Source organism: Salmo salar, chromosome ssa23, assembly GCF_905237065.1.
Source record: "Salmo salar chromosome ssa23, Ssal_v3.1, whole genome shotgun sequence".
Lineage (NCBI taxonomy): Eukaryota > Metazoa > Chordata > Actinopteri > Salmoniformes > Salmonidae > Salmo > Salmo salar.
In genome coordinates, this window is record NC_059464.1 from 37149246 (window position 1) to 37175210 (window position 25965).

At 42.9% G+C, this 25965-nt stretch overlaps 1 protein-coding gene across 1 annotated transcript in view; it reads left to right on the forward strand.

Annotated features, from left to right (window-relative positions):
- The first annotated feature begins 454 nt into the window (after positions 1-454).
- The window catches only part of LOC106584511 (D(4) dopamine receptor), a 45004-nt gene continuing 19493 nt past the window's right edge, over positions 455-25965 (forward strand). The window contains exons 1-3 of the mRNA XM_014169905.2: positions 455-1271; positions 4719-4831; positions 5490-6172. Coding sequence (XP_014025380.2) covers positions 768-1271; positions 4719-4831; positions 5490-6172 — 1300 coding nt within the window. The 5' untranslated portion in view covers positions 455-767. The remainder of the gene's footprint in view (positions 1272-4718; positions 4832-5489; positions 6173-25965) is intronic.

Genomic DNA, 25965 nt, shown 5'->3' on the forward strand with positions numbered 1-25965 from the left:
GAGAAGGGGTAGCTGCATCCCAATATGGCGATGGCAGTATGGGCAAGGGGTTGTGTTGAAAGTAAAGTAGTGGGCGTGTGGAAAGGAGTGGGTGTGTCGAAAGCCCTCTGCTATAGGTTTCTTACCACGCAACTGCCATACATTGAGCTACCATACTGCAACTACCATACATTGAGCTAGTAATGGCTGGAATGGAGCGAATGGAATGTATTTGATACCATTCCATTTATTCCGCTCCAGCCATTACCAATTAAGGTGCCATAACCTCATGTGGCCCAAACATAGATGTTCAGATGGGCATGATGCCTCTGCAAAAAAACACTCATTGTGACTGACAAGTAGCCTAACAAATGCATGCACAGAGCTCTTAAATTGTGTCTTGGACTTGGGTTCAAGGACAGAGCATGAAAACAGCCAGAACAGGTATAAGCGGCTTTAAGCACCTGGATTTGGAATGACGGACTTGATAAGCCTCATCAGTTTAACAGAAAATAGCTAGGCTGCGGAGAGACACAGCAGAGTGCATAGCCTTTCGATAGTGCGGTGCCAAAGTGACTCGATTTTAAATAATACACAACGGGATTAAATCTAACGCTTCAGGGTGGACTGGCAGTTTGATTCATTTCGGTGATAGCTACCTGTTATTGGTTATTGTCAACTGGAACCCCGCATAAAGAGAGCGCGCGAAAGCTTCTAGTTGGAAAGCTTAGACTAATGCCGCCCTGTGGCTCTGTCCAGCGCGCACAGGACCGAAAAGACAGACGCGCATGATTCAGGACAACAAGGCGTCTCAACAGTTTTCGGGAATGAAAACTTCAACATGGCAAAATAAACCCATCCAGCATACCTGTTTGAAACGATGCCTACATGAAAATCCCTTTCACGACTGCCGCTTTCGCTCGGACCGGCCGTCACAGAGCGGCTTCTTCTTCTTTTTCTATTTATTGGAAGAGAGGGAGAGAGGATCCTTTTCCGTGCGAGAGCGGCTGTCCGCAGAAATGCCAGGCAACCTCACTGTCTCAAACAACACCGTGCTAGTTCTGGGTGCTGAGATTAACACCGCACAAACCCGGGACACTGACTATAACTTCCCTGCTCTGATACTCGGAATATTTCTAATTGTGGTCATCATTTGTGGAAATTTGCTTGTGTGCCTTAGCGTGTACAGGGAAAAAGCTTTGAAAACTACAACCAACTACTTCATAGTCAGTCTGGCTGTGGCTGACTTGATGTTGGCAGTTTTGGTTTTGCCACTGTTTATATATGTGGAGGTGAGTAAAATATATTTAACTATATTTTACTATCTTTATGATACCTTGATGATGATGATGATTATTAATAGTGATAGTATTAATCATTATAATAATTACACATGATCATATGAATTAAAAATGAATTACCAAAATATGATATTCATAAGGGTCAATTAATTATGCTTAGAAACCATTTAGAATAAGAGCACATAATGTAACATTGTAATATTGTAATATGCCATTTGTCACTCCAAACCATAGACTATGACAGAACAGACCACATGTTTAATCAATAATATAAATTGTCATTTCACATTGATATTATGCATAGTTAATAGTATGAAATATTTACACAATTGGTTATTGTCTAACAACCTATTGTCTAGTGGGGAAAGGTTTATTACATGTGTTGTAGCTGATGCAAGGATGCACACTGCACAGAATAGATGTTGTGAATACTGGATTAACACAGTTAACTCATTAATACAATGGTTTGCAAAGGCATGTGAACCTAGATTGCTGTTGTCCAACCTTCTCTATATGGTTCGTCGACTACATTAAGTATTTGAGCCAGTTAAATTATCATTACACAACATGGCTTCACCAGATCTATTCCTGCTGCATGGTTTGTAATACTGAATGTTCAACTTTACCAATAATGATAAAAGAATATTACACTGAAAAAATATATAAACGCAACATGTAAAGCGTTGGTTCCATGTTTCATGAACTGAAATAGGTGAAAAATACCAGAAATGTTCCATATGCACACAAAGTTTATTTCTCTCAAAATGTTGTCACACATTTTTTTTACATCACTGTTAGTGACCATTTCTCATTTGCCAAGATAATTCATCCAAATGACAGGTGTGACATAGCAAGAAGCTGATTAAACAGCATGATCATTACACAGGTGCACTTTGTGTTGGGGACAATAAAAGGCCACTAAAATGTGAAGTTTGGTCAAAACAACACAATGCCACAGATGTCTCATGTTTTGAGTGTGCAACAGGAATGTCCACCAGAGCTTTTGCCAGAGATTTGAATGATCATTTCTCTACCATAAACTGCCTCTACTTCAACCGGCCTCAAAAACACAGACCACGTGTAACCACGCCAGCCCAGGACCTCCACATCTGGCTTCTTCACCTGCGGGATCGCCTGAGACCAGTCACCAGGACAGCTGATGAAAAAGTGGGTTTGCACAACCAAAGAATTTCTGCACAAACTGTCAGAAACCATCTCAGGGAAGTTCATCTGTGTGCTCGTCGTCCTCACCAGGGTCTTGACCTGATTGCAGTTCGGCATCGTTACCAACTTCAGTGGGCAAATGCTCACCTTTGATGGCCACTGGCACGCTGGAGAAGTGTGCTCTTCACAGATGAATCCCGGTTTCAACTGTACCGGGCAGATGGCAGACAACGTAGCGTATATGGCGTCGTGTGGGCAAGCAGTTTGCTGATGTCAATGTTGTGAACAGTGTGCCCCATATTGGCGGTGGGGTTATGGTATGGGCAGGCATAAGCTACAGACAACGAACACACTTGCATTTTATCAATGGCGATTTGAATGCACAGTGATACCGTGACGAGGTCCTGAGGCCCATTGTTGTGCCATTCATCTGCTACCATCACCTCATGTTTCAGCATGATAATGCACGGCCCCATGTTGCAAGGATCTGTACACAATTCCTGGCATGCATACTCACCAGACATGTCACCTATTGAGCATGTTTGGGATACTCTGAATCAACGTGTACGACAGCGTGTACCAGTTCCCGCCAATATCCTGCAACTTCGCACAGCCATTGAAGAGGAGTGGGACAACATTCCACAGGCCACAATTAACAGCCTGATCAACTCTATGCGAAGGAGATGTGTCGTGCTGCATGAGGGAAATGGTGGTCGCACCAGATAGTGACTGGTTTTCTGATCCACGCACCTACTTTTTTTTAAAGGTATCTGTGACCAACTGATGCACATCTGTATTCCCAGTCATGTGAAATCCATAGATTAGGGCCGAATGAATTTATTTCAATTGACTGATTTCCTTATATGAACTGTAACTGTTACGTTTATATTTTTGTTCGGTGTAAGTATTTCAGAAATAATCAGATAATAATCAGATAACACTGACATCCACAGATAACACATCAGATAAAACTGACATCCACAGATAACACATCAGATAACACTGACATCCACATCCACTGTCAAATCATACACTGTATAAGGATTGGAATCCAACTTCAACCACGTAGCTATAGCTACGCTGTAGGCATAAACTCTATTTGACCCCTCGGGCAGACGCGTGGGTTGCCTCGCCACTGATAGGACCAGAACCCCCTGAAACGAGTCACTGCACAGATGCATCCCCATTCCTTTTGCCACAGCACATGCCTCACTCGCAGCACTACACACACATTTTCCCAGCGGCAGTCATCACTGGGCCGGGGAACTGAAGCTGACTAGCACCTCCCCTTTGCCCCTCTCCTCCTCCCCTAAGCCAGACAGCCACTAGTAGCCCAGAGACCCAGCAGAGGAACAATGGTTTGTCACTGACAGAACATTCCATTCCCAGGGCCACTGTCCCAAGCGCCACACTGGACACCGTTATGGCGCCTTCAGAGGGGACAAGACAGCTTGATATAGAATCCGACTGGCCAGTCTGATGAAATTATTTATCGGCCCATCTCCCTCCTGTCCTTGGGGTGATCGCTGATCTGACATGACTCAGTGGAAGTGGTGCAATCCAACCAAGTTGGAACAGTGATTAGGCTACTTCAAGGCTGGAGAGAAGGAAGGAAGAAGGAAAGTGTTTAGCCTATAGTGTTGAAACCGAGACTCGTGTATCACATCAAATGGCAAACTGTGGCAGTGAACACATGCCGCCAACCTGGCAGCCATATATGGGTCATTTTGATCAGAGAGAGAGAGACGACATTAAGAAAAAGCCAATTAAAAGGTTTGTCCATTTATTGCTCAGGTGATAGAAGGCCATTAAAATCCTTTCCATTTTGATGAGGACAAAACGTGCCATAACCCGGCAATGTACCACACCATTTCCCAATCAGCCAGAGGGGCCAGGCTGGAGAGTGGTGTGTTTTACTCTGCTCGGCTGTATGACAGAGCTGCAGCAATGCTAATGAGGAAATTAAGATTTTTCACACAGCCAATCTGGTGGGTGCAGAACACTAGCCAGGCGGAATACCTTGTGGAAGTGATTAGAGGCCAGGGTGGGGCAAGGAGTTGTCAGAAGACCGTGGCTCTCTAAATTCATTTAATTATCAGCTGTATTGAAGGAGACGGTACAGGGTCCCTCCCATCTGACCTTTTTCAATGCGTTTTGAGAAGGAGGCAAGGACAGAGGATGTGGGGAATCGGGGAAAGATGAATGGAGAAAGAAACTGATGTCTTTGATGCTGCTCTCTGACCATGTGGGTTTTGTTGCTCTGATCTGTTTCAGTTCCAGGATGGTCTGTGGTCACTGAACATGCACATCTGCGATGGCCTGATGACCATGGACGTGATGTTGTGTACAGCCTCCATATTCAACCTCTGTGCCATCAGCATCGACAGGTGATCAGCCTTTAACTCTCTGTTAACATTCTGTCCGATTTCTCAGGTGGTGGTCGAAGCTCTGACGTCAAGTATCACTTTATGACAGGAATAGCATTGCATTACAAGCATGAGTCAATTCATCTGATTAGGAAACATTACCATGCCTCCAGCAATGACCTGTCATCTCTCTTCCCCTTTCTCCCTAAAAGCACTTACTCTTAACAGAAAGCACAAATGAGGCAGACAGAAGAAAAAACTATGAAAACAGAAACCTCAGGATAAAATATGTTTCCATGTTGATCAACTGCCAGAATTGGCATGGAATCATTAGCTAGTTGACCTGATATGATTATCCTTATCTTTGCTCACTGTTGCAAAGTCTCTCACTGACATGAAGATGTATAGGGCCTGTTGAAGTATTTGTTGCCTCCATGTTGCCTATAACCAAGCAAACATCATTAGCTTTCCGACAAATGGAAATAATGGAAAACGGAAATACATGAGAATCCAACGCATACACCAACATACATTTACTGCATTTCTGTCAAATGTGATGTACTAGAATGACATATCTAAGTAAATTATACATTTATTTCATTTGTAAATATTTCTCTTCTACACAGAGTATAGATACAGCTCCTCTCAATCTCTTCTCTGGTTGATGTGATTCATTCAGGTTCATCGCTGTCTCCATCCCACTCAACTACAACCGCAAGCACGTGGACCAGAGACAAATCTTCCTGCTCTCCGCCACGTGGATCCTGGCCTTGGCGGTGGCCTCGCCCGTCATGTTCGGCATCCAAAACGTCGCCCAGCGGGACACAACAGAGTGTAAACTAGAAGATGACAACTACGTGGTGTATTCCTCTGTCTGCTCCTTCTTCATCCCCTGCCCCATCATGCTCCTCCTCTACTGCGGGATGTTCCGGGGCTTGAGGAGGTGGGAGGAGGCGCGCAAGGCCAAGCTGAGGAGCAGCATCCAGGCCTGTAGGAAGTTCCAGGAGGCCGCTGCCTCCTTGCCCCCGCTGGCCTCCCTGCCTCCTCCTCTGCCCCCCGTTATCAAGCGGAATGAGCTGACAGACATGAAGCGGGAGCTAAAGGATATTAACCTGGAAGAGCTGGACCCTTACCCCCTAGAGTCTCCAGACGGCCCCTATAACAACTCTTCACCAGACACTCCAGACTTTCCCTATGACTCCTCAACAACTCCAGAGTACAAGGACGGTCCTGTGCCCACTGTGGTGGCCTACTGTAACATTAAGCATAACCTCCACCCAACACCCGACTCTCACAAGAAGAAGAGGGCCAAGATTAATTGCCGAGAGAGGAAGGCAATGAAAGTGCTTCCTGTCGTTGTGGGTGAGTGGGATTCTTTTTGTTCTCTTATCTGTTTGGTTGCACTTTGCGGAGCCTCTATTATGGTAACAGTATTGGCCAGGGCACTGATGCAACTGTTCATGTAACTGTGTAACTGTTGCAGTGTCAATGCTACAGAAAGAAGGTGCCTGTCTTTGTTAAAAAGCCAGCACTTACAGAAAACACTCCCTCGACCCAAACCCAAGTTCAGAGTCAGGCAGTTCTCTTGAATTACCATTAACGCTGCATATTAAAAAAGCTAAATAGACATTTCTGATTTAAATGCAAAATGTAGGGCTCTATTTTAATAAACCTAATGCAATGTAAAATCTTGGCACTGACGGTAGCGTTATAGGTTCGGGGGTGTGTCAGAAATATTTTGCTATTTTCACAACTGTAATTATGGTCGCAGTAGCTGGTGGTGGTGTGAAAGGGCTGGGTTTTGATGAATAAACAAGTGGATGTGTCGTGACTTGGCCCCTCACTGGCCAATCAGAACGTACTCCATGGCTAGATGTGGTTGCTTCAAGTTGTGTATTTGAGGTCTTTTATGTATTGCATTGTCATCAACTCCAATTTGAATGTTAGTCCGTTATAGCCTAATTCATTAAATAGCCTGTCCCATATTTGCTAAATATGTTGAACATGTTTTCAGTCCACATTGTTCAAATTGCATTGCTTCAATATGGAACTACATTGTTAAACATAGGCTATAGCAGTCTGGACATGAAAATGCCAAACATAGTCAATAAGGAAGATTCAATTCACTAGGCTATTGATAAGGCCTTAAAAAACAGTGTATAATTCTAATCAAATTCTACTAAAAACGAAACAACAACTTGTTTTAAAAAGTCTATGTCTAAATACAGTTCCAGCCACAATAATTGCTCACCGTGGGCGTATAATACAGATAAGGCAACTTAAGACTATGGAGAGTTTTCCACACATACACTGTACACATTTTTCATAGGAGAAAGGGAGAATTTCTACTCACCATTATACTGCTCGCAAATGTAATGTTTTATAAACATCATGGTACCATCTTACAAATCATATTTGCACTTCTCCAGAAATAGCGGACGGAATTGGATTGCATTTGAGCAAAATACGTTCTTACCTTAAACCCATGGCCGGGGAATCTTTCTACATAATAATTTTGGCTGTTAATCAACTTAAATGAAAAACAAATCACTGTTTTACGAGATTCACCGGTACAAAAGGCACATCTCTCCTTCCATGGGCACTGTGCATCATGGATGGATAGGCTGCGCTTCCACTCTCAAAATCCATGCCATCATCAACTGCGTTGCTCAAATGCATGTAAAGCCTGACAGTAGTCCAGAAATGCATGGCTATGACATATAGTCTACAGGGTAGCCAAAGTTGTTCCTAATTCGGCTTATTAAATTACTCTTTACGTAGTGATCAATGGAGATCATTTTTTGGGCCACAAAGCCAAAACATTGGCAGTGATATAATTTTAATTATAAACTGGGTGGTTCGAGCCCTGAATGCTGATTGGCTGACAGCCGTGGTATATCAGACCATATGTCACGGGTATGACAAAATATTTATTTTTGCTGCTCTAATTACGTTGGTAACCAGTTTATAATAGCAATAAGGCACCTCGGGGGGTGTGTCCAGGCACTCCGCGAGATGCTGAGTGCCTGGACACAGTTTTGAGGGAGTGTGCAATTGGCAAGCTGGCTTCAGGAATGTCCACCAGAGCTGTTAGCAGAGAATTTAATGTTCATTTCTCTACCATAAGCCGCCTCCAACGTTGTTTTAGAGAATTTAGCAGTACGTCCAACCAGCCTTACAACCACGTGTAACCACACCAGCCCAGGACCTCCACATCCGGCTTCTTCACCTGAGAGATCTTCTGAGACCAGCCACTCGGACAGCTGATGAAACTGAGGAAGATTTCTGTCTGTAATAAAGCCCTTTTGTGGGGAAAACTCATTCTGATTGGCTGGGCTTGGATCCCCAGTGGGTGCACCCATGGCTGCACTCCTTCCCAGTCATGTGAAATCCATAGATTAGGGCTTAATTTATTTATTTCAATTCACTGATTTCCTTATATGAACTGTAAGTCAGTAAAATCGTTGAAATTGTGGCATGTTGCGTTTACATTTTTGCTCAGTGTAGTTAAATCAGCCATGAATCCCCTTATGACAGAGGGAATGGAAGTTTGTGTGCAACAGGGAGGGCCAATTGAATGCAAGTTTCACAAAAATGGTTTACTGTTAAAACATTTGTAGCGTGTCTATCTATGGGTAACAGGGTTGACATGTTATGCTCGACCCACTCAGTTTTTTACCACAAAACACAAGAAAATGTCCAAAAGAGTAGAACCAGCTCACCAGCTTTTACACTATGATTTGACTATTATATGTCCAATGTTTCTTTTGAAAGAAAAGGGTCTATTACCCCGAATATCACACATGGACAATTCCTATGGCAAGATATGGACTATATTCTGACATATGTGACATCCTATTTTCTCTCTTCATGTTGACAAATACTGACTGTATACATCGCATATCTGTGTTTTCTCAGCACATTCAAGATATTAAGCTATATTGTTTACAGATAGGCTTCTCTTGGCTGAGGTCCATATCCTGATCTTGATATGCTTTTTGATATGCTGAAAATATGGACGATTTGATGCATTTCTGAATTTTTGATTTCCTCCGGATATTGACTCATTAGATATCCTGAGATAGAAAATAAAATGTCCATATAGGCCTGATGACAAATACTGACAGTAGGCCTACATAGTATATTTTCTCAGCACATACTGTACAAGCCATATGCTCTTGACTGAGGTCCATATGAGGATCTTGATATGCTAAATAAGGACAATTTCTGATGCTTATTTGAGTTGAGGACATGCTCAATAATTTGACAAATATTAAATCCATATCATTCTTTCAGACACTATACTTTTTCTATTCCCTCTAGATAAAGGCACAAGCAAACCGCATGCACTGTAACTGGTAGCCTAGCAACAAGAATCATGTATTTTCTGCTGTGGAGTTCCAAGTATCATTTTTTTATTTGGGCGGCACAAATGAGTGTGTAAATGGTGTGTGGTCGAACTGACAACTGCAGAAACAAAGAAGTGAGAAGTTGTTCAGAAAATACCTCCAAGAAGTTAACGCTAAAGTGAGTATCTAATTTGAGATGTTTTATTTATCTTAGCAACTCAGTTCTGTCCTTGAGCTGTTCTTGTCTATTAATGTTCTGTATTATGTCATGTTTCATGTTCTGTGTGGACCCCAGGAAGAGTAGTTGCTGATTTTGCAACAGCTAATTGGGATCCTAATAAAACACCAAATACCAAACTAGAATTTGGCTTGATATGGGCGGACTAGCTAACTGGTAGCCTAGTTAGCTAACAAATAACAAAAACCTTTTCACCCCCTATCAAGCCTCAAGGTGAAAGTTAATGTTTTAAAACATTTAGGCATATTTTGCATTACCGGTTAATATAAGATAGCTAGCTTGTTCCAGTTAGTTTTGTCATCATGAATGAAGGAGGTATACCTTGTGGTATGGTTATGTGAAATTATTATTTATTGCAATATTGACTCAATTTTGACTCATGATTTATGCATTTACAGTTTGGAGTGGGTCATAGACCAGCACTACCACCATGTTGGGTCTGGACTGCAAGGGACCGCTACTGATGACCCAATTTGCACCCATCACATCCCTCGTCCATAACAAACAGGGCAGGCAGGAGTATTGAGGGTGTGCAACTTTTATTTTCTATTAAATAAAATAAATGTTTAGCAAAGATTGGCTTACGTTTGCATTTTCACAGAAAACCTCTTGTAATTGCTGTTGTGATTGGAGCTCTAGATTTGCTATGCTGCATTTTTTTAAACAGAAATAGCAGAGATATTCTTAGGAAATAGCAACTTAAATATGATAATGTTTCCTTTCCGTGCCTTGTATAGCTTACTACTGAATATGGTGCAAATGTATGCTCAGATATGTCACCTTCAAGTGAAGAAGCATGATGATTTTCAGTGCCTGAACAGGTAAAATAATTTGGCCACTGGACCTTCCATGAGTCGGATTTAGCCCATTTTTGATCAAACATAAGAGGATGAATATTACATATCATGTAACGATATCTACTGAAATTGTTTTTTCTTTTATAAATACGGATACATTATTTATCAGGTAATGACAACAGATATGATACATTTTTTTAAATATGTGGATTCGTTCATGCCTAACAATAAAGGCTTAGATACAGTGCATTTGGAAACTATTCAGACTCCTTGACTTTTTCCACATTGTTACGTTACAGCCTTATTACATTTTTTTTCCCCCTCATCAACACATTACCCCATTATAACAAAGCAAAAACTGTTTTTTAGAATTTTTTCCAAATTTATTACAAATAAAAAAACGGAAATATCACATTTACATAAGTATTCAGACCCTTTACTAAGTATACTGCTCAAAAAAAAAAAGGGAACACTTAAACAACACATCCTAGATCTGAATGAAAGAAATAATCTTTTTAAATACTTTTTTCTTTACATAGTTGAATGTGCTGACAACAAAATCACACAAAAATAATCAATGGAAATCCAATTTATCAACCCATGGAGGTCTGGATTTGGAGTCACACTCAAAATTAAAGTGGAAAACCACACTACAGGCTGATCCAACTTTGATGTAATGTCCTTAAAACAAGTCAAAATGAGGACCAGTAGTGTGTGTGGCCTCCACGTGCCTGTATGACCTCCCTACAACGCCTGGGCATGCTCCTGATGAGGAGGCGGATGGTCTCCTGAGGGATCTCCTGCTAGACCTGGACTAAAGCATCCGCCAACTCCTGGACAGTCTGTGGTGCAACGTGGCGTTGGTGGATGGAGCGAGACATGATGTCCCAGATGTGCTCAATTGGATTCAGGTCTGGGGAACGGGCGGGCCAGTCCATAGCATCAATGCCTTCCTCTTGCAGGAACTGCTGACACACTCCAGCCACATGAGGTCTAGCATTGTCTTGCATTAGGAGGAACCCAGGGCCAACCGCACCAGCATATGGTCTCACAAGGGGTCTGAGGATCTCATCTCGGTACCTAATGGCAGTCAGGCTACCTCTGGCGAGCACATGGAGGGCTGTGCGGCCCCCCCAAAGAAATGCCACCCCACACCATGACTGACCCAACGCCAAACCGGTCATGCTGGAGGATGTTGCAGGCAGCAGAACGTTCTCCACGGCGTCTCCAGACTCTGTCACGTCTGTCACGTGCTCAGTGTGAACCTGCTTTCATCTGTGAAGAGCACAGGGCGCCAGTGGCGAATTTGACAATCTTGGTGTTCTCTGGCAAATGCCAAACGTCCTGCACGGTGTTGGGCTGTAAGCACAACCCCCACCTGTGGACGTCGGGCCCTCATACCACCCTCATGGAGTCTGTTTCTGACCGTTTGAGCAGACACATGCACATTTGTGGCCTGCTGGAGGTCATTTTGCAGGGCTCTGGCAGTGCTTCTCCTGCTCCTCCTTGCACAAAGGCGGAGGTAGCGGTCCTGCTGCTGGGTTGTTGACCTCCTACGGCCTCCTCCACGTCTCCTGATGTACTGGCCTGTCTCCTGGTAGCGCCTCCATGCTCTGGACACTACGCTGACAGACACAGCAAACCTTCTTGCCACAGCTCGCATTGATGTGCCATCCTGGATGAGTTGCACTACCTGAGCCACTTGTGTGGGTTGTAGACTCCGTCTCATGCTACCACTAGAGTGAAAGCACTGCCAGCATTCAAAAGTGACCAAAACATCAGCCAGGAAGCATAGGAACTGAGAAGTGGTCTATGGTCCCCACCTGCAGAACCACTCCTTTATTGGGGGTGTCTTGCTAATTGCCTATAATTTCCACCTGTTGTCTAATCCATTTGCACAACAGCATGTGAAATTTATTGTCAATCAGTGCTGCTACCTAAGTGGACAGTTTGATTTCACAGAAGTGTGATTGACTTGGAGTTACATTGTGTTGTTTAAGTGTTCCCTTTATTTTTTTGAGCAGTGTACTTTGTTGAAGCAACTTTGTCAGCGATTACAGCCTTCAGTCTTCTTGGGTATGACGCTACAAGCTTGGCACACCTGTATTTGGGGAGTTTCTCCCATTCTTCTCTGAAGATCCTTTGTCAGGTTTTCAGGTCTCTCTAGAGATGTTTGATCGGATTCAAGTCCGGCCTCTGGCTGGGTCACTCAAGGACATTCAGAGACTTGTCTCGAAGCCACTCCTGCATTGTCTTGGGTGTGTGCTTAGGGTTGTTGTCGTGTCTGGAGCAGGTTTTTGTCAAGGATCTCACTGTACTTTGCTCCGTTCATCCTGACTAGTTTCCCAGACCCTGCCGCTGAAAAACCTCCCCACCGCATGATGCTGCAACCACCATGCTTCCCCGTAGGGATGGTCCCAGGTTTCTTCCAGACGTGACACTTGGCATTCAGGCCAAAGAGTTCAATCTTGTTTTCATCAGACTAGAAAATCTTGTTTCTAATGGTCTGAAAGTCCTTTAGGTGCCTTTTGGCAAACTCCAAGTGGGCGGTCATGTGCCTTTTACTGACGAGTGGCTTCCATCTGGCCACTTTACCATAAAGATCTGATTGGTGGAGTGCTGCAGAGATGGTCGTTCAGGAAGGTTCTCCCATCTCCACAGAGGAACTCTGAAGCTCTGTCAGAGTGACCATCGGGTTCTTCATCACCTCCTACCCCAATTGCTCAGTTTGGCCGGGCGGCAAGCTCTTGGAAGAGAGTTGGGGGTTCCAAACTTCTTCCATTTAAGAATGATGGAGACAACTGTGTTCTTGGGGACCTTCAATGTTGCATACATTTCTTTGCTACCCTTCCCCAGATGTGTGCCTTGACACAATCCTGTCTCGGAGCTCTAAAGACAATTACTTCAACCTCATGCTTTGGTTTTTGCTCTGACATGCACTGTTAATGGTGGGACCTTATATAGACAGGTGTGTGCCTTTCCAAATCATGTCCAATCAATTGCATTTACCACAGGTGGACTCAAAATCAAGTTGTAGAAACATCTCAAGGATAACCAATGGAAACAAGATGCACCTGAGCTCTATTTTAAGTCTCATAGCAAAGGGTCTGAATACTTATATTTCTGATTTAAAAATATTATACATTTCCAAAAATGTCTAAATCACTATTTTCGAATTGTCATTATGGGGTATTATGTGAAAAATGTATGAGGAATCATTTTTATTTAATCCATTTTAGAATAAGGCTGTAACGTAACAAAATGTGGAAAAAGTCAAGGGGTCAGAACACTTTCCGAACGTACTGTATGTCAGCAAGTTGATACCCTTTCAGGAGTTAGAATATTCTACAACAGTGGTTACCAACCAGTTGATCCTGATCGACTGGTCGATCTTCAAGGCATTCCTAGTCAATCACCAAACATTTCTGTAAAAAAACAACGATAAAGCCTTGCGGTCCTTTTTTTGTTGTTGCAGCGTCAGGTGCATTTCATTCAGCAGCCCTAGCGCCCGGAAGGCAAAGTGTCTGAAGGTAGAACTCCGCCTACCCGGCAGGCCCAAAGTGCAAATCAAGTGCACCTATAGGCCTACCACTGGCCAATCAGATAGCTCAGATCACCGTGCACAGTTTCCTCGAGCCATAGACTCTAAAAAGAAACCTTGAATATACAGTAAAGTTGATACTGTGAGATTTAAAAACATTTAAAACCATGCCTAGAGAGACTCAATGAATACAGCAAAGAGCTACTGTTTTTATGAGTAAGTTCATGTTTAAGTTGTTAGTCAACACTGTTCAACACTCACACTACAACCAGCACTGCAGCTGTAATGAATGAGTATAGCAAAGTTGTCCGATAAGCTTGCGTTATTGAATATTTCACTTTCTTTGGTCATAGGAGTAACAACATGAATTGGTGCTTGAGGCATACATAATGCAGTGCGTCTTGAGTTTCTGGCCCCTTTTCTCAGTGGAGGGAGAGCGGAGAGATGGTGAGTCAGGTGAGAGGCAGCCTCACAGCTGCTCCCTCCCCTCAGACTGATGCAGGCCATCAGTCCAATGAAATTAAAATAAGAACACATTATTATGCTCACTTAGCTGTCCCTCACAAGTAATAACAAATTATATATTACCAGTGTGATAATATACCTACATTCTTTAAATATCATTTCAAAATGATTTCAGAAGAACAACATTGGCAGGGCAATTCAAGCATAGCCAATATGCATGGTAATAACATGGCATTGTTGAATACTATTTTCTGATTGGCTTGAACAGCATTCTAGAGTGTGCATTATTTCAATTTAATGCATGATATATTTTCACAGTATAATTCAATAGCTATGGTTAATTCTTACATGTTTTATGTTTGAGCTGCTTTTGAAAGCAAAAGTCGAATTGAAAACATTATTGGCATGGTTGAATTCGATATTCATAATAGCAAGCTAGGTTTGGTTTGCTAAACTAGCAAGTCAGTTTGTATGGTTACCAAGGCAACTACTGTCACAATCTAGTAAACTTGCTTGCTGCTTCAGTGGATGTTGAACACATTTCTAGCAGCAAATGTGTTAAATTATAGCCATGGTATAAAAGGGATAATCAACTTGTGGCTCTATGTATTCTCTGGAAAATAATGCAACTCCGTGGAAGGTTAGTTCACTATACATCACGTGTCAAGGCATATGAACTAATTATAGAGCAAACGAGTTATCACAACACATAGGTTGTAATATGGCTTTTTGTTTCCTGTATTGGCTTCCCCGGTGATTTTACCCACGCACCGCTACTGATCTTGACTCAGAAAAGGTTTGTGGCCACTCTTCTACAAATATGTAAGCTGGTGCACGCTCACACCCCAGATATCTCCCTGGACTCATACGACAGCAGGGAGATTTCTGAGGTCCGGATTGGATGCATGTAGAAACTGTCCATTTATGGAGAATATCCTAGTTCCGTATATGAAAATCATGACATGCGTTTCTGGATTATGTCTACTACTTATATCTAATCAAATGTCAGATATCCGGAAATATATACAGTAGATAAAGATATCCCTTGATATTGACCCTTTTTGCCTAGTATTCACCATATTAAAACGAGAGTTCAGTTCACGTAACAGTTGACTTTAAGACTTTAATAACTAGGGCTTTACAATGAGTATGGTTCTGCACAGTCAGATTGGATAGTTTGATTAATATAATAATTTGATTAAACAGAGTAAGGTGTTAACATGACTATTGCATAATCTGCCCACTGCCATAATCCATTTAATATCGAATTATTAGTGTGCATGAAAATGTACTGAATGACTGATTCTTTTTTGGGGTTAGTGGGTTAAAATCTTCCTAGAAGTCAGAGACTGCACAGAGGGACATGTCAAAATGCAGAATTTAGGCACTTTAGCAAGTCTTTATTCATATAGCAATTTCTGATTTATTGAATTCTCAATGTGGTCTGTATTAAAAGGGCACTTCAGTTCATATTAACAGGCTTTTACAATTCAATATTGGTGCATAATTACAGTACTACTTAACATACAGTATTAAAGGGTCGCAAAATGCTCTCATTTTTGTGGAACGACCCAGTGCACAATAAGATCTGCTTGTTGTACGTTGGTTGCAGTGCTCTCATCAAATTGATTTGTTTGTTTGTCATATGCACATGAAAGACATGGAGTCACTACAATTGTTTTAGTAATTTAGATGCATGTTAGTGTTTTTGGAATTCTCTGGTATGTGTCAAGTACAATAAAAATGCATCTTGATGAAATATATTGTAGCGCTGGCAGCCTATTAGAAGACTTGGAGGCGTTGCTTGTTAGGGGTGTGGCTTTCTTGTAGAGCTTTTTGGCCTCCCATGAACCGGATTGTCATGCCAGTTAATGTGTTATGTTGTGCTCTGAGATTAAAGGTTAAGCTTCTTCATGTGAAAATCTATTTTAAAACACATGAAATTGATTTCCCGATGCATTCAACATACACTGAGTGTACAACACATTAAGAACATGTGCCCTTTCTTTTCTGATCCATTATTAATTTCACGTGTAAAGAATGATTTTTAAGCCTTGAGACATGGACTGTGTGTATGTGTGCCAATCAGAGGTTGAATAGGCAAGAAAAAGTATTTAAGTGCCATTGAACAGGGTATGGTAGTACGTGGCAGGTTTGTTTCAAGAACTGTAGCACTGCTGGGTTTTTCATGCTCAACAGTGTATCAACAATGGTCCACCACCAAAAGGTCATCCAGCCAATTTGAAAAACTACTGGAAGCATTGGAGTCAACATGGGCCAGTCTCTCTGGGGAACGCTTTCGACACCGTGTAGAATCCATGCCCCGATGAATTGAGGCTCAATATTAGGAAGGTGTTCCTAATGTTTGGTAAACTCAATGCATATACATTTAAAGTACATTCCGTAATATGTTTGAATGTATTTCAAAAATAGTTTTTTTAAATACATTATTTTGCCAATTTTAAATATTTCACATTTATCCGAAAAAAATGTATCTAAATATATATTTTAAATGTAATTATTTCCGTATAGGAAATGATGTGTCATACAAAGAATACAAGCACAAGTTGAACGCTGGCTTCAAGCATGAAATAGCAAAACAGGTTTCATCAACAACATAGTGACAGATCTTATAGCATTGAACTGGAGTTCCACATGGTATTTCTCTCAACAACCCAGCCACACAACAACCGCAAGAGATTCGTCGTAATATATTTATGATGGTCCATCTTCTGTGCACTGAGCGGTCTGAGTCATCAACACGAGAACTAATATACCACTCTAGCTATACAAAGCTTTCTAAAACCTCACCTCTGGCCTAAAGTCTTGTGTGGTCCTTTGGATGTTTTTAATCTCTAAACAGTTAAGTCTTTCTTACGTGTAAACACCTCGTTAAGGAAAAAGGATAAACAGGGTCCTTATTGGGCCTAATGAGTCATTATGATACCATAGCCAACATTGGCTAATTACCTTAACCCTCAATCCAATCATTATGTAAGGTTTGCCTGAGGCCTTAAGACCTAGAGAGGGAGTTATCCCTACAGCATCAGCATATTGTTGTGTAGAGGGGTCAGCCTTCTGACTGGCTGCATGGACCTGGAAACACAGCTGAGTAAACACAGATTAATGATCTTGGAAGATTTGCCCCATTGTGGACTAAAAGGCAGCGTTTACACAGGCAGCCCAACTCTGATCTTTTTTCCACTAATTGGTCTTTTGTCCCAATCACCTCAGATCTTTTCACATCAGATCTTTTTTAGAGCTGATCTAATTGGTCAAAATACCAATTAGTGGTGAAAAAAATATCAGAATTGGGCTTCCTGTGTAAAAGCTGCCAATGAGAATCCAAGCTAACTGTAGGCCATGTGTTGGAATGTTCATGTATTCTACAACTATCAAGTGGATGCTGCTGAGGGGAGGATGGCTCGTAATAATGCCTGAAACAGAGCGAATGGATTTTTCTTTTTTTTTTACTAGGCAAGTCAGTTATTTACAATGACGGCCTACCAAAAGGCAAAAGGCCTCCTGCGGGGATGGGGCCTGGGATTAAAAATAAAAATGTATTAAATAAAAATATAGGACAAAACACACATCACAACAAGAGAGACAACACTACATAAGAGACCTAAGACAACAACATTGCATGCCATCAACACATGACAACACAGCATGGTAGCAACATGACAACAACGTGGTAGCAACACAACATGGTAGCAGGACAAAACTGGGTACAAACATTATTAGGCACAGACAACAGCACAAAGGGCAATACAATACATCACGCAAAGCAGCCACAACTGTCAGTAAGAGTGTGCATGATTGAGGCTTTGAATGAAGAGATTGAGATAAAACTGTCCATTTTAAGTGTTTGTTGCAGCTTGTTCCAGTCGCTAGCTGCAGCGAACTGAAAAGACGAGCGACCCAGAGATGTGTGTGCTTTGGGGACCTTTAACAGAATGTGACTGGCAGAATGGTGGTTTATGTCCCAGTTTAGGTCGCCTAACAGGACAAATTTGGACTTAGTGTAAGGGGCCAGGAGAGAGCATAGGGCAGTTAGGGTACAGGCCGGTGCTGATGGTGGACGATAACACCCAGCAACAGTCAACAAAGAGCTATTTGAAAGTTTATTGCTTAAAACCTGCAAATCAAATTGTTTGGGGACAGACTTGGTGGAGACAACCGAGCACTGAAGGTGATCCTTGGTAAAGATTGCCACTCCCCCACCTTCGAAAGATCTGTCTTGCCAAAAAGGTTATAACAAGAAAGGTTAACAGCAGTCTTTCTTAATCATGTCTCAGTAATGACCAACACATCTGGATTGGAGCTGTGAACCCACACTTTCAATTGATCCATTTTAGGTAATAAGCTTCTAGTGTTAACGTGCAGAAAACTCAGGCTTTTACGAGAGCAGAAATCAGTGAAACAGATATCAGAGCACAAGTCAGAATTGGGGCTAGCAACAGTAGATGGGCCAGAGTGTACATGCACATTTCTAGATATCATCAACAGTAATACAACCAAGGCACAGCAGAGGACAGGTAGCTCTGCAGTGCTGATTTATGACATTTGAATGTGCATTAGATGGCAACCAGATCATATTATACAGCAATTTCATCAGTTAACATGAATACAAAGCCGGCGAGAGGTGGTTAGAAAAGTCTGTGTAACCAATAGAGAGTCAGAGTCCCGAGTGTGGGAACAAACATGGTCTGTCCCACGGTTTGGTAAACAACAAGGTTCATAGTCAACAAAGCATGCAGGAGTCATGAGGCAAATAGCAAAATGCACAAGAAAAAAATATAACTAGCCATTTGTAAGTTCAGAGTCACTTGCCCCAACAGTGCCTGTGTGCTGAAGGCGAGCAAAAGCTCGGGAGAGAGGGGGGAGTGTGGTGGGGGTACCTGTACCAGACAGGGGGAGACAGGCCACGGCAGACGGTGAACAGATCGCCAGGTGGAATCCAAGCAGCAGTGCAGCAGACAACGGGAGTAGGTGTCACACCCACTTTGGAGAAGCTTTTATTTCTGGAGGCAGATTTCTTGTAGAAAATGTCAGTGGATGGTCTCTGAACAGCAGGAGGGGGCTTCAAGGCCTCTGGATTTGGGTGGTGTAGCCTACCATTTGTTGGGCTCAAAGGCTTTGACACCTCTCACTTTACACCTCAGTGCTAATTGAAGTTGTATCTGGTCTGACTGGTCTGTCTCAGTTCCAGGAGTTTTGATCTGGAGTGAAGGTTATGCTGTGGAATGGCATCAAACACATAGAAACCATGTGATTGATACTTATCCCTCTCTAGCCATTACCACGAGCCATTCCCCCCCCGCCACCAACCTCCTGTGAGATCTAGAACAATCATTCACGCTGTAGCGGTCAAAACTGCTAAATATGCTCACTAAAATACATAGTGCCTTCAGAAAGTATTCACACCCATAGTGGTGGCTGCATCATGTTATAGGTATGCTTGTAATCGTTAAGGACTGGGGAGTTTTTCAGGATAAAAAATAAACAGAATGGAGTTAAGCACAGGCAAAATCCTAAAGGAAAACCTGGTTCAATCTGTTTTCCACCAGACTGGGAGATGAATTCACCTTTCAGCAGGACAATAACCTTAAACACAAGGCCAAATCTACACTGGAGTTGCTGACCAAGAAGACAGTGAATGTTCCTGAGTGGCCGAGTTACCGTTTTGACTTAAATCTACTTGAAAATCTATGGCAAGACCTGAAAATGGTTGTCTAGCAATGAACAACAACCAATTTGACAGTTCTTGAAGAATTTAGAAAACAATAAATGGCAAATGTTGCACCATCCAGGTGAGGAAAGTTCTTAGAGACTGACTCAGAAAGACTTACAGATGTAATTGCTGCCAAAAGTGCTTCTACAAAGTATTTACTCAGGGGTGTGAATATTTATGATATTTCTGTATTTCCTTTTCAATAAATGTCAGTTAATGGATGTGTCAACATTCAATGCTAAAGCTCAGAAAACAAATAAGATTCTGCGTTACAAAAAGACAGGGTAATGTATTACCAAATGTAAATGACAATTATCCGGAGAAGGGCGCTTCTAGCATTTCACACATTCTTTAATGCAGTTTCCCCCTTGAAAAGTTGTGTGCCTGCTTTAAGCCAGAGAGACAATCCTGTAGTCTTTCACAGTAGATACACACACACACATTCTGGTTGTCTACATATTGGAGGGTACGGGCAGAGGGCATGGCAGGAAATTGTTCTGGATGATCCTTTCAAGACCCAGGCCACAATCATCCACACTGCAAAGTCACACACTAAATGATCAGCACATGCACACACACGCGCACACCCCATCGCGACGTCCCCCAAAGGCTAACTGCTAGCTTGCTTGCCCCGGTCTGCTAACTGCTAACCCCGGTCTGCTAACTGCTTGCTTGCTAACCCGGTCTGCTAACTGCTAGCTTGGACCCATATGTTCACTTGGCTACGCATGCCTCTCTCTAATATCAATATGCCTCGTCCATTACTGTCCTGGTTAGGGATTACTGTCTTATTTCACTGTAGAGCCTCTAGCCCTGCTCAATATGCCTTAACCAACCATGTTGTTCCATCTCCTACATATGCGATGACATCGCCTGGTTTAAACGTCTCTAGAGACTATATCTCTCTCATCATTACTCAATGCCTAGGTTTACCTCCAATGTACTCACATCCTACCTTACCTTTGTCTGTACATTATGCCTTGAGTCTATGCTATCATGCCCAGAAACCTGCTCCTTTTACTCTCTGTTCCGAACGTGCTAGGCGGCCAGTTCGTATAGCCTTTAGCCGTACCCTTATCCTACTTCTCCTCTGTTCCTCTAGTGATGTAGAGGTTAATCCAGGTCCTGCAGTGCCTAGCTCCACTCCCACTCCCCAGGTGCTCTCATTTGTTGACTTCTGTAACCGTAAAAGCCTTGGTTTCATGCATGTTAACATTAGAAGCCTACTCCCTAAGTTTGTTTTACTCACTGCTTTAGCACACTCTGCCAACCCGGATGTCTTAGCCGTGTCTGAATCCTGGCTTAGGAAAACCACCAAAACCCCTGAAATCTCCATCGCTAACTATAACATTTTCCGCCAAGATAGAACTACCAAAGGGGGCGGTGTTGCAATCTACTGCAAAGATAGCCTGCAGAGTTCTGTATTACTATCCAAGTCTGTACCCAAACAATTCGAGCTTCTACTTCTAAAAATTCACCTTTCCAGAAACAAGTCTCTCACTGTTGCCGCTTGCTATAGACCTCCCTCTGCCCCCAGCTGTGCCCTCGATACCATATGCGAATTGATTGCCCACCCCATCTATCTTCAGAGCTCGTGCTGCTAGGTGACCTAAACTATGACATGCTTAACACCCCGGCCATCCTACAATCTAAACTTGATGCCCTCAATCTCACACAAATTATCAATGAACCTACCAGGTACAACCCCAAATCCGTAAACACGGGCACCCTCATAGATGTCATCCTAAATAACTCGCCCTCCAAATACACCTCTGCTGTTTTCAATCAAGATCTCAGCGATCACTGCCTCATTGCCTGCATCCGTAATGGGTCTGCGACCAAACAACCACCCCTCATCACTGTCAAACGCTCCCTAAAACACTTCTGCGAGCAGGTCTTTCTAATCGACCTGGCCGGGGTATCCTGAAATGACATTGACCTCATCCCGTCAGTAGAGGATGCCTGGCTATTCTTTAAAAGTGCCTTCCTCACCATCTTAAATAAGCATGCCCCATTCAAAAAATGTAGAACTAGGAACAGATAAAGTCCTTCGTTCAATCCAGACCTATCTGCCCTTGACCAGCACAAAACATCCTGTGGCATTCTGCATTAGCATCGAATAGCCCCCGTGATATGCAACTTTTCACGGAAGTTAGGAACAAATATGCACAGGCACTTGGGAAAGCTAAGGCTAGCTTTTTCAAACAGAAATTTGCATTATGTAGTACTAACTCAAAAAGGTTCTGGGACACTGTAAAGTCCATGGAGAATAAGAGCACCTCCTCCCAGCTGCCCACTGCTCTGAGGCTAAGAAACACTTACCACCGATAAATCCACTATAATTGAGAATTTCAATAAGCATTTCTCTACGGCTGGCCATGCTTTCCACCTGGCTACCCCTACCCCGGTCAACTGCCCGGCAACCTCCACAGCAACCCGCCAAAGCCCCCACCATTTCTCCTTCACCCAAATCCAGATAGCTGATGTTCTGAAAGAGCTGCAAAATCTGGACCCCTACAAATCAGCCGGGCTAGACAATCTGGACCCTCTCTTTCTAAAATGATCTGCCGAAATTGTTGCAACCCCTATTACTAGCCTGTTCAACATCTCTTTCGTATCGTCTGAGATCCCCAAAGATTGGAAAACTGCCTCGGTCATCCCCCTCTTCAAAGGGGGTGACACTCTAGACCCAAACTGCTACAGACCTATATCTATCCTACCCTGTCTTTCTAAGGTCTTCGAAAGCCAAGATAACAAACCGATTACCAACCATTTCGAATCCCACCGTGCCTTCTCCGCTATGCAATCTGGTTTCCGAGCTGGTCATGGGTGCACCTCAGCCACGCTCAAGGTCCTAAACGACATCATAACCACCATCGATAAGAGACATTACTGTGCAGCCGTATTCGTCGACCTGGCCAAGGCTTTCGACTCTGTCAATCACCACATTCTTATTGGCAGACTCGACAGCCTTGGTTTCTCAAATGATTGCCTCGCCTGGTTTACCAACTACTTCTCTGATAGAGTTCAGTGTGTCAAATCTGAGGGCCTGTTGTCCGGACCTCTGGCAGTCTCTATGGGGGTGCCACAGGGTTCAATTCTCGGGCCGACTCTCTTCTCTGTATACATCAATGATGTCGCTCTTGCTGCTGGTGATTCTCTGATCCAGCTCTACGCAGATGACACCATTCTGTATACTTCTGGCCCCTCTTTGGACACTGTGTTAACTAACCTCCAGATGAGCTTCAATGCCTTACAACTCTCCTTCCGTGGCCTCCAACTGCTCTTAAATGCAAGTAAAACGAAATGCATGCTATTCAATCGATCACTGCCTGCACCTGCTCGCCCGTCCAGCATCACTACTCTGGACGGCTCTGACTTAGAATACGTGGACAACTACAAATACCTAGGTGTCTGGTTAGACTGTAAACTCTCCTTCCAGACTCACATTAAGCATCTCCAATCCAAAACTGAATCTAGAATCGGCTTTCTGTATCGCAACAAAACATCCTTCACTCATGCTGCCAAACATACCCTCGTAAAACTGACCATCCTACCGATCCTCGACTTCGGTGATGTCATCTATAAAATAGCCTCAAACACTCTACTCAACAAATTGGATGCAGTCTATCACAGTGCCATCCGTTCTGTCACCAAAGCCCCATACACTACCCACCATTGCGACCTGTACGCTCTCGTTGGTTGGCCCTCGCTTCATACTCGTCACCAAACCCACTGGCTACAGGTTATCTACAAGTCTCTGCTAGGTAAAGCCCCGCCTTATCTCAGTTCACTGGTCACCATAGCAGCACCCACTCGTAGCACGCGCACCAGCAAATATATCTCACTGGTCACCCCCAAAGCCAATTCCTCCTTTGGTCGTCTTTCCTTCCAGTTCTCTGCTGCCAATGACTGGAACGAACTGCAAAAATCTCTGAAGCTGGAGACTCATATCTCCCTCACTAGCTTTAAGCACCAGCTGTCAGAGCAGCTCACAGATCACTGCACCTGTACATAGCCCATCTGTAAACAGCCCATCCATCTACCTACCTCATCCCCATACTGTATTTATTTATTTATCTTGCTCCTTTGCACCCCAGTATGCCTACTTGCACATTCATCTTCTGCACATCTACCATTCCAGTGTTTAATTGCTATATTGTAATTACTTCGCCACCATGGCCTATTTATTGCCTTAACTCCCTTATCTTACCTCATTTGCACTCTCTGTATATAGACTTTTTCTTTTTTCTACTGTATTATTGACTATGTTTTGTTTATTCCATGTGTAACTCTGTGTTGTTGTATGTGTCGAATTGCTATGCTTTATCTTGGCCAGGTCGCAGTTGCAAATGAGAACTTGTTCTCAACTAGCCTACCTGGTTAAATAAAGGTGAAATAAATAAAAAATAAACACAAATACAGAGCTAAATGAGTCTACTAGGACAGAGAGAGAAAAAGGGAGAGAAAGATAAGGGGAGAGGGGAAGAAGCGGGGAGAAAGAGAGAAACTCCATCACCGTCAATCAGCCTTGTGTCCTTGTCCTTGTGAGTCCATCTATCCAGGGATGATGTAGATTAATGGAGTTGGTGAATTCATTGAAAAGGCATGTCAGAACTGAAGCGTGGCCTATAGTATGGAATTTGAGGGAGCTATCAGGGAGTATTTCAAACCCTGTGTTCAAGGGTCAACGAAAGTCAATGTGAAGAGGGCACAACAAAACCTATTCCCCCTCGGGAGACTGAAAAGATTTGGCATGGGTCCTCAGATCCTCAAAAAGTTCTACAGCTGCATCATCGAGAGCATCCTGACTGGTTGCATCACTTCCTGGTATGGCAACTGCTCGGTTTCCGACCGCAAGGCACTACCGGGAGTAGTGGAAACGGCCCAGTACATCACTGGGGCCAAGCTTCCCGCCATCCAGGACCTCTATACCTGGCGGTGTCAGAGGAAGGCCTTAAAAATAGTATCCTGGCCCTGGGGGTTTATAATAAGACGGCCATATGTCTTCCCTGTGGCTCAGTTGGTAGAGCATGGTGTTTGCAACGCCAGCATGGTGTGTGCAGCGCCAGGGTTGTGGGTTCGATTCCCACGGGGGGCCAGTACAAAAAAATAGAGAAAAATAAAATAAAAAAAGAAATTAAATGTATGCATTCACTACTGTAAGTTGCTCTGGATAAGAGTGTCTGCTAAATGACTAAAATGTAAAACGTAAATGTAAAATTTGTCAAAGACTCCAGCCACCCTAGTCATGGACTGTTCTCTTTGCTACTGCACGGCAAGCGGTACCGGAGCGCCAAGTGTAGGTCCAAGAGGCTTCTAAACAGCTTCTACACCCAAGCCATAAGACTCCTGAACATCTAGTCAAATGGCTACACAGACTATTTGCAGTGCCCCCCCACCCCACTGCTACTCTCTTATCTATGCATAGTCTCTTTAATAACTCTACCTACATGTATATACTACCTCGACTAACCGGTGCCCCCGCACATTGACTCTGTATTGGTACCCCCTGTATATAGTCTTGCTATTGTTATTTTACTGCTGCTCTTTTATTACTTGTTACTTTTATCTCTTATTCTTATCCTTATTGTTTTTAACTGCATTGTTGGTTAGGGGCTTGTAAGTAAGCATTTCACTGTAAGGTCTACACCTGTTGTATTCAGCGCATGTGACTAATAAAATTTGATTTGAAGTCAATGAAATATATTTGAAATAACAGTTGATCTTATCTGAATCAGGATACGAACAGAAATAGTAACTTACACTGCAGTAGTAGCCTGCATTGTAAATAAATAGTTATGTGGGGAAAAGACTAATACATGCCTCAAAGTCAGGTGGTGTCTGAAAATAGGGGACTCTTGGACAAAAGACACCATTCCAACCAGCCTCACTCAAGCCTTACATCATTTTCTTTATTTAATAGTAGGAGGTGAGAATGGATCTACAACAACTCCAAATAGCAGGAGTGATGGAGCTGTCTGGTCAGAACTGACTCAGAAACCCAGAAACACATTATTCCATTAGATAA